Consider the following 18752-nt stretch of genomic DNA (forward strand, 5'->3'; position numbering starts at 1 on the left):
CTCGCGCATCTTGCGTTCACGCTCCAGTGAGGGGATTAAGGATGGTACAATGTCCTTGTAACAGGGATCCAGCAGCGTGGCCACCCAGTAATCAGCACCTGTCATAATGTGCAAAACACGCCGGTTGTTGCAGAGACACTGCAGCATGTAATTGCTCATGTGTGCCAGGCTGCCCAGAGGCAACAAAAAGCTGTCCTCTGTGGGAGGTGTATCATCTGTGTCCTCTGTATCCCCCCAGCCACGCACCAGTAATGGCCATGAGCTGGTCTGGATGCCATCCTGCTGTGAACATGGTTCCTCCTCCTCTTCCATGTCTTCCTCCTCCTCATCCTCCACCGCGTCATCCTCCAGAACTGTGCCCTTGCTAGACAATTGTGTACCTGGCCTTTGTTGGTGCACGAACCCACCCTCGGAGCCACTTGTGAATGACTGCCCTGAAAGCCTTGCAAATGATCCAGATTCCTCCTCCTCCTCCTCCTCCTTCTGTGCCACATCCTCTTCCATCATCGCCCGTAGCGTTTTTTCAAGGAGGCATAGAAGTGGGATAGTCACACTTAGAGCGGCGTCATTGGCACTGGCCATGTTGGTGGAGTACTCAAAACGGCGCAACAAGGCACACAGGTCTCGCATGGAGGCCCAGTTATTGGTGGTAAAGTGGTTCTGTTCCGCAGAGCGACTCACGCGTGCGTGCTGCAGCTGGAACTCCACTATCGCCTGCTGCTGCTCGCACAGTCTGGCCAGCATGTGCAAGGTGGAGTTCCACCTTGTGGGCACATCACATATGAGGCGGTGAGTGGGAAGGCCGAAGTTACGCTGCAGCGCTGCCAGGCGAGCAGCAGCAGGGTGAGAACGCCGAAAGTGCGCACAGACGGCCCGCACTTTCTGCAGCAGCTGTGGCATATCGGGGTAAGTTCTCAGAAAACTCTGCACGGTGTGTGGTTTTTCCCAAAACAGGAAAGTTTTAAAACCGCCTGCTGGCGTTTACCCATGGCTGTGCTGAAGTTGGTGGTGAATTTGTTACGCTGACTGGATGAGGAGGCGGTAGAGGATGAGGAAGCGGAGTAGAAGGAGTTAGGAACAGGAGGCAAACTGAAGCGCCCTGCAATCCTCGGTGGTGGAAGGACATGCGCCAAACTACTATCCGCCTCAGGCCCAGCCGCCACTGCATTTACCCAGTGCGCTGTTAGGGAGATATAACGTCCCTGACCGTGCTTACTGGTCCACGTATCCGTAGTTAGGTGGACCTTGGCACAGATGGCGTTGTGCAGTGCACACCTGATTTTGTCCTCCACTTGGTTGTGCAGGAAAGGGATGGCCCGCCTGGAAAAGTAGTGGCGGCTGGGCACGACGTACTGTGGGACAGCCAATGCCATCAGGCTTTTAAAACTCTGCGTCTCCACCAGACGGAATGACAGCATTTCAAAGGCCAGTAATTTTGAAATGCTGGCATTCAGGGCCAGGGCTCGGGGGTGGGTAGAGGGGTACTTCCTCTTACGCTCCAGTGTTTGGGAGATGGAGAGCTGAATGCTTCCATGGGACATTGTGGAGATGTTTGGTGACCCAGATGGTAGTGTTGCATGCCGGTCCTCTAATTGAGGGGTGGCAGGTGGCACTGTCACTACGGAGGTGGATGAAGAGGCAGAGAGGCCCGAGACTGATGCAGAGGAGGAAGCAGGAGGAGCCAGAGACCTTTCTTGGTTTTTGAGGTGTCTACTCCACTGCAGCTCATGCTTTGCACTTAGATGCCTGGTCATGCAGGTTGTGCTCAGGTTGAGAACGTTTATGCCTCGCTTCAGGCTCTGATTGCACAACGTGCAAACCACGCGTGTCTTGTCATCAGCACATTGTGTGAAGAACTGCCATGCTAGGGAACTCCTTGGACCTGGCTTTGGTGTGCTCGATCCCTTGCTGCGTTGGGCAGTAGCAGGCGTACTGTCTAGGGGACGGACGCTCTGCTTTGGCCCCCTGCTCCCTCTTCTGCTGTGCTGGTGGCTCTGTGCGACCACCACCTCTTCCTCCGAACTACATGGGTCACCTGCATGAGGTTGATTCCATGTCGGGTCGAGGACCTCATCGTCCTGCACATCATCTTCCACCCAGTCTTCACCACTGCCCTCCTTGTCGGTCTGCACAATTGCAAAAGCACCAGCAGTTGGCAACTGTGTTTCATCATCATCATGCAAGACGTGCTGTGATGGTCCCTCCATGAACTCATCCTGAAATATAAGTGGTTGGGCATCGGTGCACTCAATCTCTTCCCCTTCTGAGGCTGGGCTAGGTGGATGGCCCTGGGAACACATGCTAACAGACTCATCAAAAAGAAGAAGAGTCTGCTGCATGCTTTGGGGCTCAGACTGCTTGGCTGATTTGCAAGGGGGTGAGGTGAAAAACTGATGGTGGACATCGGCTGCAGGCGCCAACTCTGAGCTTTCAGCACAAGACTGGTTGGAAAACAATGTGAAGGAACTGGAGGGACTGTCAGCAACCCAATCTACTACCGCCTGTTCTGCTCCTGGCCTCAACATTCGTAGAGCTGGATTAGGCCCGACCAAATACCGCTGCAGGCTCTGTCGGCTACTCGCACCTGAGAAAGGTGTTTCACTTGTGCTTGTAGCTGGCACAGATCGACCACGTCCTCTCCCTGTAACAGGAGCTCCACCAGCAGCACCACGACCGCGGCCACGTCCCTTATTTGACGTTTTCCTCATATTTCTCAAATTTTGAGAAATTTTAAATACAAAAATAGTGTAAGCTGGTGAAATAGGCAGAGATTCACCTATATATTTCTCTACCTATAGCAATAAGCAGGAAGCCAGCACTAAACAATGTACTGCACAGACAGTATATCACAGGGGAAAGGTGGAGTGCTGGTGAAATGGGCAGAGATTCACCTATATATTTCTCAAATTTAGGGTCTTGCCCTAAAGGTGAAATTTCAGCTTGTGGCACTGCGTCACTTTAACTGACAATTGCGCGGTCGTGCAACGTGGCTCCCAAACAAAATTGACGTCCTTTTTTCCCCACAAATAGAGCTTTCTTTTGGTGGTATTTGATCGCCTCTGCGGTTTTTATTTTTTGCGCTATAAACAAAAATAGAGCGACAATTTTGAAAAAAAAAACAATATTTTTTACATGTTGCTATAATAAATAGCCCAATTTTTTTTAAAAAACATTTTTTTTCTCAGTCTAGGCGATACGTATTCTTCTACATATTTTTTTTGGGGGGGGGGGGAAATCGCAAGAAGCGTCTGGTTTGCGCAAAAGTTATTGCGCTTACAAAATAGGGGACAGAATTATTATTATTTTTTATTATTTTTTTTTACTACTAATGGCGGCGATCAGCATTTTTTTCGTGACTGCGACATTACGGCAGACACATTGGACACTTTTGACACATTTTTGGCGCCATTCACATTTATACAGCGATCAGTGCTATAAATATGCACTAATTACTGTATAAATGTGACTGGCATTGAAGGGGTTAACACTAGGGGGTGAGGAAGGGGTTAAATGTGTACCCTAAATTGTGTTATAACTGTAGGTGGAGGGGGGGTGACTGGGGGAGGTGACCGATCTATGTCCCTATGTACAAGGGACACAGATCGGTCTCCTCTCTCCCCTGACATGACATGGATCTCTGTATTTACACACAGAGCTCCACGTCTTGTCCCTGTAGCCGCCGATCCCGAGTCCCTGGCGGACATCACGGCCGCCAGGCACTCGCATCGGCATCTCAGCGATGCGGCGAGCACGCACGCGCCGCTGGATGCGCGCGCAGGCCGTCTTTTTACGGCCTGTTAGAGATTCACAACCACCCCGCGGCCGTATAAAGTCGTACGGCCGTCGGGTAGTGGTTAAATACAAAAAAGTGTAAGCTGGTGAAATAGGCAGAGATTCACCTATATATTTCTCCACCTATAGCAATAAGCAGCAAGCCAGCACTAAACAATGTACTGCACAGGCAGTATATCACAGGGGACAGGTGCAGTGCTGTTGAAATATACAGAGTCACCTATAGAGTGCTGACTGCCCCTATAGGAAAAATATTTCAGGAACCTCTCCCTGACTATATACTTGACAGAAACACAGTATATCGCAGGTGGTGTGGCAGGTGTACTGCTGTTGAAATACTCAGTCACCTATAGAGTGCTGACTGCCCCTATAGGAAAAATATTTCAGGAACCTCTCCCTGACTATGTACTTGACAGAAACACAGTATATCACAGGTGGTGTGGCAGGTGTACTGCTGTTGAAATACTCAGTCACCTATAGAGTGCTGACTGCCCCTATAGGAACAATATTTCAGGAACCTCTCCCTGACTATGTACTTGACAGAAACACAGTATATCACAGGTGAACAGGTGGTGTGGCAGGTGTAGTGCTGTTGAAATACTCAGTCACCTATAGAGTGCTGACTGCCCCTATAGGAAAAATATTTCAGGAACCTCTCCCTGACTATGTACTTGACAGAAACACAGTATATCACAGGTGCACAGGTGGTGTGGCAGGTGTACTGCTGTTGAAATACTCAGTCACCTATAGAGTGCTGACTGCCCCTATAGGAAAAATATTTCAGGAACCTCTCCCTGACTATGTACTTGACAGAAACACAGTATATCACAGGTGCACAGGTGGTGTGGCAGGTGTACTGCTGTTGAAATACTCAGTCACCTATAGAGTGCTGACTGCCCCTATAGGAAAAATATTTCAGGAACCTCTCCCTGACTATGTACTTGACAGAAACACAGTATATCACAGGAGCACAGGTGGTGTGGCAGGTGTAGTGCTGTTGAAATACTCAGTCACCTATAGATTGCAAACTGCCCCTATTGCTGAACAAAATTCCTAAACTATATGAAGCACAGCAGATGTCACAGGAATAGAGTGCTTGTTGATATTTCTGGAACAGCATACACCTAAAACTGTCCCTAAGCAGATTCAGCAGCCTTTCCCTCACATAAGTGAAGCTGTGACAACGAGCCAGATGCCATAAGATGATGCAGATATCAAATAAATAAAGTGTGCTTCTTGATATTTCTGGAGCAGCATAGCAGCATAGACCTAACTGTCCCTGAGCAGATTCAGCAGCCTTTCCCTCACATAAGTGAAGCACAGTGACAATGAGCCAGATACACCTTAGGCCCCGTACACACGAGAGGATCGATCCGCTGAAATTGATCCGCGGATCGGTTCCAGCGGATAGATCCGCTGGTGTGTACGATCCAGCGGATATTTATCTGCGGATATATTTCGGGCCGACCGATTTCCAGCAGATAAAAAATTCTTAGCATGCTAAGAAATCTATCCGCTGGAATCGGCTCCAGCGGATCGATCCGGTGGTCTGTACAGACTCACCGGATCGATCCGTCCGATTCCCTCCCTCGCATGCGTCGTAATGATTCGACGCATGCGTGGATATCCTTATATGACAGCGTCGCGCACGTCGCCGCGTCATCATCGCGGCGACGGCGCGACACGTCACCGCGGACGGAATTCCGCTGGGATTTTGATCTCCTGGTTAGTACAACCAGGAGATCAAAATCCGCCAGAGGATTTATCCGCGGATACGGTCCGGAGGACCGTCTCCGCAGATAAATCCTCTCGTGTGTACCCAGCATAAGACTTTCCCTAAGCAGCAGATTCCAGCAGCCTTTCCCTATCATGAGTGAAGCAGAGTGACGATCTGTGCTGTGTGCCTCTATCTAATATAGAGACTGGTCACATGATGGGTCACATGCTGCACTGGCCAATCACAGCCATGCCATAAGTAGGCATGGCTGTGATCAGTTCCCAGTCACAGTAGTAACACGAATGGAGATTGGCTGCCGTGCAGCGCGCCAAAACATACCCGAACTCCGAACCCGGACTTTTTCCAATTATTTGGGTTCGGGTCCGGGTTCGGGAAAAACCCAAAGTCCGTACCGAACCCTATTTGCTATAATAAATATTCCCCAAAAATATATAAAAAAAAAAAATTTTTCCTCAGTTTAGGTCGATACGTATTCTTCTACCTATTTTTGGTAAAAAAAATTACAATAAGCGTTTATCGGTTGGTTTGCGCAAAATTTATAGCGTTTACAAAATAGGGGATAGTTTTATTGCATTTTTATAAAAACATTTTTTTTTACTACTAATGGCGGCGATCAGCGTTTTTTTTCGTGACTGCGACATTATGGCGGACACTTCAGACAATTTTGACACATTTTTGGGACCATTGTCAGTTTCACAGCAAAAAATGCATTTAAAATGCATTGTTTACTGTGAAAATGACAGTTGCAGTTTAGGAGTTAATCACAGGGGGCGCTGATGGGGTTATGTGTGACCTCATGTGTGTTTACAACGGTAGGGGGTTGTGGCTGTAGGTGTGACATCATCGATTGTGTATCCCTATAAAAGGGATCACACGATCGATGCCGCCGCCACAGTGAAGAACGGGGAAGCTGTGTTTACACACAGCTCTCCGCGTTCTTCAGCTCCGGGGACCGACCGCGGGACTCCAGCGGCGATCGGGTCTGCGGGTCCCGCGGTCCCGGTCATCGAGCTTAGGACCGGGTCGTGGGCGCGCGCCCGCGACCCGCGGCTGGGTACTAGCACAGGACGTACCTGTACATGCATGTGCCCAGCCGTGCCATTCTGCCGACGTAAATGTGCAGGAGGCGGTCCTTAAGTGGTTAAGGAGTCTTAATTTTATTTCTGTTGATTGCTGATGAGAAAAATAAACAGATGGATTTATTTGTTCCTGCCCCCAATACTTTCGTTGCTCATTGCCTGGACCACATATCTTCATCACTGTGTTATATGTTTTCTGCTGGAAAAAAAAATTGCGCTAAAAGATTACTAATAAGCTGCAACACCATGTGAGATAACACAAAACATAAAAATAAAGGGTTGCGCTCAAATATTAAATATAGGTCATCGCAACCAATAATTACATATAAGTAAATAAATAATAAATTAGTCGCATGTAACCAATGTGACCAATGAATAAGTATTGAATTGACCAATACATTTACCTAAAAAATATTAAATATTAATATTAAAGATAATGGAACCTGTGAAGAAAAAAAATTGGGTGTAGAATATCTAATGATTGATATTGTCTTCACATCAAATATTCCGTAAACCAATAATCAGCAATAAATACATGAATAAACCAATCCTGTGAAAGCAAAAAACCTGTGAAGGCAAAAAACCTGTGCAAAAGATACAAAAATTCTAAATAATAACAACATAAGTCTTCCAGTAAAGAAAAAATCCTGGAATAAGTCCCGTGCAAGACAAAGGCTCCATGCACACTGAAGCTAAAAAAAGCTATTAAAAAAACGCCAGTAGCTTTGCAGGGAGCCTTTCAACGTTTTTAAGCGTTTTTAAAATATCGTTTATTAGCGTATTTCAGTGTAGCATTTTTTAACTTTTTTTTTTTTGTTTCAGTGGATAAAAAAACGTGAAAAAACCCTGGCACCAGCGTTTTTGAGCGTCTCTGCGTTTTCGACCTTTTTTGATTTTTTTTGTGTTTTTCCCGCCGAAAAACGGCAAATGGCAAATTTTGGGCGTTCAGAAAAAAGCCAATAAACGCCAAAGCTCCAAATTAACACTAAAAAACGCCCATGTGTGCATGGGCACATAGGCTAACATAGAGTTCAGTTTATGGGCTTTTTAAAAAAAGCCCAAAACGCCAATAAACTGCAGTTTATCAGCTTCAGACCCGGTTCACACTGGGGCGACTCGTCAGGCGACACAGCCGCCTGACAAGTCGCGTCCCATTGTAGTCAATAGAACCGTTCTAATAGGAGCGACGCAAGTCGCTCCGACTTAGAAAAAGGTTCTTGTACGACTTTGGGGGCGAACCACTTCCCAAAAGTGTCAGTTTGTGTCCAATGTCTGTCGCAATATCGCTGTTCCCCTATAAGTCGCCGATCGCTGCCATTACTAGTAAAAAAGTTATAAATAAATACAAATTCCAGTATGTATCCCCTAGTTTGTAGATGCTATAACTTTTGCACAAACCGATCAATATACACTTAATGGGATTTCTTTACCAAAAACCTGCAGCAGAGTACATATTGGCCTAAATGTATCAAGAAATTTGATTTTTCTTTTTTTTATTGGGTATGTTTTGTAGCAGAAAGTAAAAAATATTGTTTTGTTTTTGTTATTCAGAATTGTTGGTCTTTTTTTGTTTATAGCGCAAAAAAATTAATAAAAAACTACAGTGGTAATGAAATACCGCCAAAAGAAAGCTCTCTGTGTGGGGAAAAAGGGACATAAAATGATTTGGGTACAGTGTCACATGACCTTGCAACTAACACAGTGCTGTATCGCAAAAAAATTACCTGGTCATGAAGGGGGGTAAATCTTCCGGAGGTCAAGTGGTTAAAGATCTTGTTTAGTTTACATTGCCAATTTCATCAAACATCTAGTGATAATGTATTACACGATTGCTAAATATAGATCAAAATAAAGATAAGTGTTTGTATTTTAAATAAAAAAGAATAGTAATACATTTGGGACACACACCCTAAAGAATAAACATCACATTTAGGAATGCATACCTGCTATATTAAGAGCTCTTTGAAAAGCAACACATCGGATTTACACCTTCACAGTTTGCATTCAAAGCCGAACTATGTTTATGATGTAGTTTGAAATTATTGCATGGGACTGCGTTCAAAGACACATTACAGATAATCTTTCCAAGAAACACATTTTTATTTTATTTCACTAAAGGTTACTTTACTATAAATATTTTTTTTACTTATATATTACTTAAGTATATGTTTTTTTAATGTATGAGTTAGAAAAAAAATATCCCTGCTAGAGTCTGAATAATGTGCACATCTTGCAATTCTTGAATTTGTAATGTTTCTTCTATATTGCCAAATCTAATATTCCTTTAAACAGTCTGTACCGTAGTGTTTTTGTATACTTCACTGCAGTTATGAAACACAGCTTAATCAGCAAACTAGCTCACTAACAGCCAGTTCACATCTGCATGTTTGGGTACAATGCATTTGGGTACAAACTGCATTGTAGGAACTTTTTACATACATTTTTAGACAACTTAATTTTTTTTTTGATGTCACAATGTATAGAATATGATTTCCTATCATCTGTGCCCTGTCTTGCCACACAGAGTTAATCCAGCGCTGAGCATTCCTCTTTTTATTGTTCAGTGAAATAAAACAGACTTCCAGATAAAGACCAAAGTCCTTGCTTGAGTGACAGGTTATTTACATATCTCGTGCACTAGCTTGCAGACATGCACAGCTTCTTGTCTATGTATATTCTGATGGCTGTTTACACTGAACTGTGGATCCCCCCATATTTTGGAAACATTTAATCAAAACACAGGAAAGACAGACAATCCTGGGAGAGCTGGACAGGAGAGGAGAGGAGGAGAGGAGAGGGGTATGTGAATTGTGCACTTTACAGAAGCTGTGCATGTCTGCAAGCTAGTGCACGAGATATATAAATACCCTGTCACTCAAGAAAGGACTTTGGTCTTTTTTTCCTGGAAGTCTGTTTTATTTCACTGAACAATAAAAAGAGGATTGCTCAGCACTGGATTAACTCTGTGTGGCAAGACTGGGCACAGATGATAGGAAATCTTATTCTCTACATTGTGACATAAAAAAAATGGAAGCACACCAAAGATGCAGTATGTTCATCCTCGCCCATGTCACGGCGATGAAAGCAAATTACAAGGTCCTGACTCTGTGGTACCTTGTACCAGCTAGAGTGGCCAAACTTGCATCTACACACTCAGTTCTTTGCTTTAGAGGCTGTTCAGAAATGGGCAATCACTTGCATATATGGTGGACATGTCCGATAGCGCAACTTTTCTGGAAAGAAATCTTTGCAATGGCCTCTAAAACGTTCCGACAGCAGATACAACCGGATCCATTTACAGAACTACTTAACCTAAAACCGGAATGTTTAACATTTTTACAATTTAACATTTTTATTCCACTCCTAACTGGTGCAAAGCAAACGATAGCTAAAGCATGGAAAACTCCAGTATTAGGGATGGCAGAAACAATACATAGAATGAACGCCACAATGTCACACATAATGGTAGCCATTGATGGGAACCAAGGGCCAGATTCACAAACGAGATACGACGGCGTATCTACTGATACGCCGTTGTATCTCTGTTTCTAACTATGCGACTGATTCATAGAATCAGTTACACATAGCTAGCCCTAAGATCCGACAGGTGTAATTGAATTACACTGTCGGATCTTAAGGATGCAATTCTAGGCCGGCTGCTAGGTGGCGAGGCCATTGCGGCCGGCGTAGAATATGCGAATGAAGACTTACGGCGATCCCCGAACGTCCCGTCGATCTAAATCTACGTCGTTTCCGTCGAGTTACGCTGCGTAAAACTAGGGCTGAGCCCTAGTTGTCTTAAGCCATGGTAAGTATGGCCGTCGTTCCCGCGTCGAAATTTAAACATCAACGTCGTTTGCGTAAGACGTCGCTGGACGCCATTTACGTTAACGTCTAAGCAAATGACGTTGGTGCGACGTCAGTTAGCGCAATGCACGTCGGGTAATTTACCCGACGTAGCATGCGCAGTATGTCCGACGCGGGAGCGCGCCTAATTTAAATGGGACTCGCCCCATTCGATTGGGCCTGTCTTGCGCCGGACGGATTTAAGTTACACCGCTGCAAATTTCCAGGTAAGTGCTTTGTAGATCGGGCACTTAGGCAGAAAATTTGCGGCGGTGTAACTTAAATCAGAAAAGTTAAGTTGCGCCCGGGCTACGTGAATCTGGCCCCAAATCCCAAAATTCAAAAAACTATGGCTCCCATGGATAAAAAAAACAATCTACTTCCAGATTTCAATGATGCGGTCCTTCTGCCATGGTAGCTGATTAATTGCTCCAAAACAAATAATTACATACCCATCTACCAATTGAAAAATAAATATTATGCATCGTACTGGTTCTTCGATCGACCCTGTTGGACTTTCTCTTTGACTCACTACTTTTTTCTTCTCTTTACTCTCCGTCTTTTCTTTTGATTTACATAGTTCTTCACTACAATAAGTCTAATTTGTTATATCACAACCCATGTATATAATATGGCGGTAGTTTATATATAATTTATGTTACTGTAGTTATGAATATAATACCATCCACCGTCTATCTAGATCAGTGGTTCTCAACTCCGGTCCTCTTACAGGCCAGATTTTAAATATTACCTTGAGGAAAACGTTTCAGTTAATTTCAGTTATTTTGAAAACGTGACCCGTTAGTGGGTCCCGAGGACCGGAGTTGAGAACCACTGATCTAGATAGTGAAGATCTAATTAATTCTGTTTAGATATTTTATGTTATTCATTTTTATTTATCTAAAATTCTAACGTAAACTTTACCATCTGTCTCCTTGTATAAGAAACTAATGTATTTATCTATTAAATGTGTAATCAATAAAAACTTTTGACAAGGAAAGATGCAGTATGTAGGACCTTTTCTAATGCACCACACCTAAAGCACACATAATACACACAGGTGTGAATGGGGCCCTACCTTGCCGATAAGTACCTTACTCTGCAATCCTGTCAGTCAACTCCCAGTGTTATATTGACAGCACTTTGCAAAGTAGCGAAGCTTCACTAGTAATAGGATTTTTAAATGTAAAGTTATCAAATAAACGAATGCAATCAGTCTGTGTTTTTTGCAATCTCCTGATTCCAATAACATAATAAGAGATCAGAAGCTGTGGCAACTGTGATTTATGAATTGTTTTATTGTCATCTGACTGGACAAAACTGTGTATGTATGTTAAAATAGAAATATGCTTTTTTGTTACAGTCATGTTCAAAGAATTCTAAGTGTGCATAGTTTTACAATTAAAAATATATTCTTAAAAAAATATATTATATTTTGAAGAATGACTGTGAGAAATGTCACAGTGGTCGTGGAATTTATTCTTCTTGGACTTTCTAGTGATCCAAAAACTCAAGTTGTTCTTTTTCTTATCTTTCTGTTTTGGTATATGATCATCTTGATTGGAAACATACTTTTTATTATTCTAATTTTAACAGACACCAATCTTCATACACCTATGTATTTCTTTCTTTCAAACCTTTCTTTTCTGGATCTCTTTTATTCAACTTCAACTGTACCAAGGATGCTGAGGGATCTGATGTCAGTGAGAAATGTTATCTCCTATGCTGAGTGTGCAACACAGATGTACATGTCTCTCTCCTTTGGAGAAACTGAGTGTATTCTTCTAGCTATTATGGCCTATGATCGGTATGTAGCTATATGTTATCCGTTACATTACACTACCATTATGAGTAATATGGTCTGTGTCAGAATAGCTACTGGTACATGGCTATGTGGGTTTCTCCTTTCTATTTCTCATGTGGGTCTTACGCTGAATGTAGATCTTTGTGGCAACAATGTAATTAATCATTTTCTATGTGAAGTACCAGAAATCCTATCTCTGTCATGTGAAAATATTATCTTAGTTGAATTCATTATTTTTGTGGTGGGTGTGATCATTCTTATGACTCCTGTCACATTTATTGTAGTGTCGTATATTAAAATAATATTAAGTATCATTAAAATTGCATCATCAAGTGGTCGAATGAAAGCCTTTTCTACATGTGGGTCTCATATGATAGTTGTTGCAATATTTTATGGTTCAGCTATGGCTGCCTACATGAAACCTAGATCAAGTTCAATACCAGGAACAGATAAAGTGATTGCCATCTTTTATGTAATTGTACCTCCAATGTTGAACCCAATGATTTATACTCTTAGAAATAATGATGTTAAAGTGACATTTCTGAAATTTAGAAATAAATATTTTCATTGCCATTGAGGAAGGTATCCCAGGGCCGCCATCAGGAATTTTGGGGCCCCTTACACAGCTTCAGGCATGAGCCCCCTGGAGCAGAGAACCGGGGGGGGGGGGGGTGCTGCCACCTAAAGTTGAGAAGCGGGGGGGGCCTTTACAAAAAAAAAAAAAAAGAATTAAAGAAAAAAATATATATATATATAAAATAAATTATAAAAAAGGGGGGGGTAGCCATCTGGGGCCCTGGGGACCTCTGGGCCATTTAATAAAAATAAACCTCTGGGCCCTTTAATAATAATAAAAAAAAAATATATATATATATATATATATATATATATATATATATATATATATAAAAAAAATAAACATTTATAAAAAATACATTAAAAAAAGGGGGGTTGCCATCCGGGGCCCTGGGGACCTCTGGGCCTTTTAATAAAGAAAAAAAAAAACATTTATAAAAAAAATTTAAAAAGGGGGGGGTTGCCACATGGGGCCCTGGGGACCTCTGAGACCTTTAACCACTTCCTGACGGCCATACGACTTTATACGACCGCAGGGTGGTTCTAAATCTCTGAGCCGCCGTGTTTTTACGGCATCCGCTCCTCCTGGCCACTGGGGGGGCACGCGCGAGTGCCCGCCGCATCACTGGAATGCCGATGCACGTGCCTGGCGGCCGCAATGTCCGCCAGGCTCCCGCGATCGGCGGTTACAGAGACAAGGACGTGGATCTGTGTGTGTAAACACACAGATCCACGTCCTGTCAGGGAGAGAGGAGACCGATCTGTGTCTCTTGTACATAGGGACACAGATCGGTCACCTCCCCCAGTCACCCCCCTTCCTCCACAGTTAGTAATACTCACTAAGGTACACATTTAACCCCTCCCTCACCCCCTAGTGTTAACCCCTTCAATGCCGGTCACATTTATACAGTAATTAGTGCATATTTATAGCACTGATCGCAGTATAAATGTGAATGGTGCCAAAAATTTGTCAAAAGTGTCCGATGTGTCCGCCATAATGTCGCAGTACCGAAAAAAATCGCAGATCGCCGCCATTACTAGTAAAAAAAAAAAAAATTCTGTCCCCTATTTTGTAGGCGCTAAAACTTTTGCGCAAACCAGTCGCTTATTGCGATTTTTTTTTTTTTTACGTATTGGCCTAGACTGAGAATTTTTTTTTTTTTTTTTTAAATTTAGCTATTTATTACAGCAACAAGTAACAAATATTTTTTTTTTCAAAATTGCCGCTTTATTTTTGTTTATAGCGCAAAAAATAAAAACCGCAGAGGTGATCAAATACCACCAAAAGAAAGCTCTATTTGTGGGAAAAAAAGGACGCCAATTTTGTTTGGGGCCCTGGGGACCTCTGGGCCCTTTAATAATTATTATATACAGTATATCTATATATATATCTCTATATATATATATATATATATATATATATATATATATATATATATATATATACATATAAAAATAAAACAATATATAAAATATTATTTTTTTATAAAAAAATAAATAAAAATAGGGGGGGGGGGGGGGTTGCCATCCAGGGCCCCTTACAGGTGCACTGCCTGTACCCCCCTGATGGCGGCCCTGAGGTATCCATAGACTCTACTGCAGTGGTTCTCAAGTCCTGTCCTCAGGACAAACTAGCAGGCCAGATTTTAATTATTACTTTGGAGAGATGCAGACTAGTATACTGCAATCACTTAGCAGCAAATGATATCACCTGTGATGTATTTCAGTTATCGTGCCAACCTGGCCTGTTATTGGGTCCCGAGGACAGGAGTTGAGAACCACTGCTCTACTGAAATATATTACAGCCCAACCTATAGACAAAAATCAATTAGCCCAATCATATATAACGTGATGCCACAACAATTTGTACTACATTTAAAAATCTAACAAAGCACAAAACACAAGACCTAGTACAGTATCTCACAAAAGTGAGTATACCCCTCACATTTTTGTAAACATGTTATTAGACCTTTTCATGTGACAACACTGAGGAAATTACACTTTGCTACAATGTAAAAGTCCCCTCAAAATAACTCAACACATAGTCATGAATGTCTAAACAGCTGGCAACAAAAGTGAGTACACCCCTAAGTAAAAATGTCCAAATTGGGTCCAATTAGCCATTTTCCCTCCCCGCTGTCATGTGACTCATTAGTGTTACAAGGTCTCATGTGGGAATGGGGAGCAGGTGTTTTAAATTTGGTGTTATCGCTCTCACTCTCTTACTGGTCACTAAAGCCTCGTACACACGAGGACCGTTGTCATAGGTTGACCGATGAAGCTGACTGATGGTCCGTCACGCCTACACACCATAGGTTAAATAACCGATCGTGTCAGAATGCGGTGACCTAAAACACAACAACGTGCTGAAAAAAACAAAGTTTAATGCTTCCAAGCATGCGTCGACTTGATTCTGAGCATGCGTGGATTTTTAACCGATGGTTGTGCCTACTAACGATCGGTTTTGACCTATCGGTTAGGAATCCATAGGTTAATTTTAAAGCAAGTTGGCTTTTTTTTAACCCATGGTTAAATAACCTATGGGGCCCACACACGATCGGTTTTGGCCAATGAAAACGGTTCATCAGACCATTGTCCTCTGGTTAACCTATCGTGTGTACGAGGCCTGAAAGTTCAACATGGCACCTCATTGCAAAGAACTCTCTGAGGATCTGAAAAAATATTTGTTGTTCTACATAAAGATGGCCTAGGCTATAAGAAGATTGCCAAGACCCTGAAACTGAGCTGCAGCATGGTGACCAGGACCATACAGCAGTTTAACAGGACAGGTTCCACTTAGAATAGGCCTCGCCATGGTCGACCAAAGAAGTTAAGTGCACATGCTCAGCATCATAACCAGAGGTTGTCTTTGGGAAATAGACGTATGAGTGCTGCCAGCATTGCTGCAGAGGTTGAAGTGGTTGGGGGAGGGGGTCAGACTGTCAGTGCTCACACTATACACCGCACTTTTGTCGCCAGCAGTTTAGACATTAATGGCTGTGTGTTGCCCTGTATCTCATGCGCTCCATGCTATAGTGCCTTAATTTATAAGTGCAATTCCACTTTTTAATCATATTAAAGGAGAAGTATAGTAAAAACTCATTTGGCTGTACTTCTCCTGTGGATCACAGGAGTGCAGATCATTTTGCACTCCTGTGAGCCCCTTTCAGCAGACAGTGGGCTGAAGCCCACTGTCGGCTGACATCACAGGGCCATCACTGGCCATTCCCACCCCCTCCACAGCCCAGCGTTCCAGTGAGCACAAGGGGTAGAACAGAGAATGTCGACTGACAGTCATCAGTGCTCTGTTTCCGAAAAAAACATTGAGAACGGAGCGATCAGCAGTGTTTGATCACTTGATTCTCCGCCTTAGAGCTGGCTGGGACATACTAGGTAAGTATGATTAAAAAAAAAAATCCCATACTTCGCTTTTAAATTACACACTTAAACAGAGAACACTAGGTTTTGTGTTTTTCTCTGTTTATACATGTGCACTTCTTTTACCTGGTGATGGGATGTGCCAGTGTGTGGTGATATTAAGGATAAAGCGTGATATCAGGAGACATATTCCCTGTGGGAAGAAAAGAGTTTTATGACCTTACTGGTAATTAGAGATGAGCTTGTTTTTCGGGTCAAACATAAGTTTGACTCGAACATCGGGTGTTTCGCACGTATGTCGAAAAACGAACATTATGGGGCGTTCGTGGCAAATTTGAGCACCGCAGAATGCCCTATAATGCACTGCGTGATTGCAGTGCATTGCTGTATGATCATTGGCCAAAGCATGCACTATGACCTGCATACTGGAGGACTGGAGGTATAGTGGGGTTGGAGATCCCAGATGAGGAGCAAGGAGAAGTCTGCCTTGATCATTGATGTGGGTCTTTTAAGTGCTGTTGCCAACGGACTGCATGGGAGGTAGTCATATGTCTGGTCAAGCATGTGGTGCCCAAGCGGCTGCTGTTTTGTGGAATGTGTGGTACCTCAGTGGCAGGTTTCCAAACGCCATTTCTTTTCACGGAAGGCCATTCCCCGGCATGTGGAAGGCAATGTCTTGGTCTCGTTGGACAGGGCGGTCAGCAGTAAGGTGCATTTTACCGCTGACCCATGATCAAGCAGGCATGGACAGGGACGTTACCTTTGTTCCATGGTGCACTGGGTAACTTTGTTTGGCAGCTGGGAAGGATGTAGGACAGGGTTCAGTATTGTTGGAGCTTGTTCCGTCACCATGCTAGTGGTGATTCAGCTCTCTCCTCCACCCCTCCTCTTCTTCTTCCTCTATGGCCTCTTCCTCTGACGATTTGTCCTCTTAACCAGTGGTGTTCCGTAGGTGTTCTAGAGGCTACGCAAGCACTCAGGCAAAAAGATGCCATGCGGTGCCTGAGTTGGTCTGCTTAAGGGACAGGAGCCACACTGGGGCAGAGATTCTGTCAGCTCTGCAGGGGCAGGCTCAGAGATGGTTAATGTCACACCAGCTTCAGCCAGGAATGGTTGTACGTGACAATGGCACCAACCTCCTCTCCGCCCTCTGACAGGGACACTTGACCCATGTTCCCTGTTTGGCTCACGTCCTGAATTTGGTGGTGCAGCGGTTCTTGTGCAGGTACCCGAGCTTACAGAATCTCTTAAGGCAAGGCCAGAAAAGTCTGTGGGCATTTCCGCCGGTCATTAAATGCCAGTGCTCGGCTGGCTGAGATTCAAAGGGAATACAACCTGCCCACCAACTGCCTCATTTGTGACATGTCCACCAGGTGGAACTCAACGTTGGCAATACTGCAGTGGCTGCACACGCAGTAGAGGGTCATCAATGAGTACGTGTGTGAGTATGGCACCAGGAGTCAGAGGAGCTTGGCTTTTTTTCGCCACGCCAGTGGCTACCGATCAAAGATGCATGCACTGTCCTGTCACCATTTGAGGAGGCTACGAGGATGGTGAGCAGTAGGGATGAGCCGAACACCCCCCGGTTCGGTTTGCATCCAGAACATGCGAACGGACCGAAAGTTTGCGCAAACATTCGAACACCGTTAAAGTCTATGGGACTTGAACATGAGAAATAAAAAGTGCACATTGTAAAGGCTAATATGCAAGTTTTTGTCCTAAAAAGGGTTTGGGGACGCGTGTCCTGCCCCAGGGGACATGTATCAATGCAAAAAAAGTTTTAAAAACTGAATTTTTTTTGTGAGCAGTGACTTTAATGATGCTTAAAGTGAAAAAAAAAATGTGAAATATTCCTTTAAATATCGTACCTGGGGGTGTCTATAGTATGCCTGTAAAGTGGCACATATTTCCCGTGCTTAGAACAGTCCCTGCACAAAATGACATTTCTAAAGGGATAAAATAAATTTAAAACTGCTTGTGGCTGTAATTTAATGTCGGGTCCCGGCAATATGGATGAAAATTATTGAGAAAAATGGCATGTAACCCCCCAGCCCATTACCAGGCCCTTTGGGTCTTGTATGAATATTAAGGGGAACCCTGCATCCAAATTAAAAAAAGAAAAGGCGTGGGGCCCCCAGGCCCTATATACTCTGAACAGCAATATACAGGTGGTCCAAACAAGACAGGGACTGTAGGTTTGTTCTTAAGTTGAATCTGTTTGTAATTTGGAACAGGTACATTTTGTAAGTGTATCTCCAGCCAAAAAATATTTTTTTTAAGCTTTTTGGTTATCATCACCCCTGTAACATTTGTTTTGCTGTCTGTACCCCTGTTCAGAAGATTTCACCTCACTTTCTATCCCAATGACAATTGGATTTTGAAAATTTGGGGTTTTTAGGTTAACAAGGATTGGTGATAAAGCAATAGTGGAGAAATATTTTTCTCATATTAACTCTTACAGTAGAGAATTTCCCTTCCTAAAGGGTAGATTTCTTCTCACTTCCTGTTGTCTCCCTCCGTTTGTAAGTAAGAGTCGTTT

General features: G+C 43.5%; 1 protein-coding gene across 1 annotated transcript; it reads left to right on the forward strand.

The window, feature by feature from the left end:
* Positions 1-11897: 11897 nt before the first annotated feature.
* Positions 11898-12836, forward strand: LOC120944423 (olfactory receptor 1019-like). Its single transcript, XM_040358483.1, has one exon. It carries the CDS (start codon positions 11898-11900, stop codon positions 12834-12836), a length of 939 nt encoding a protein of 312 aa, XP_040214417.1.
* Positions 12837-18752: the final 5916 nt, after the last annotated feature.

This window comes from Rana temporaria, chromosome 6 (genome assembly GCF_905171775.1).
Source record: "Rana temporaria chromosome 6, aRanTem1.1, whole genome shotgun sequence".
NCBI lineage: Eukaryota > Metazoa > Chordata > Amphibia > Anura > Ranidae > Rana > Rana temporaria.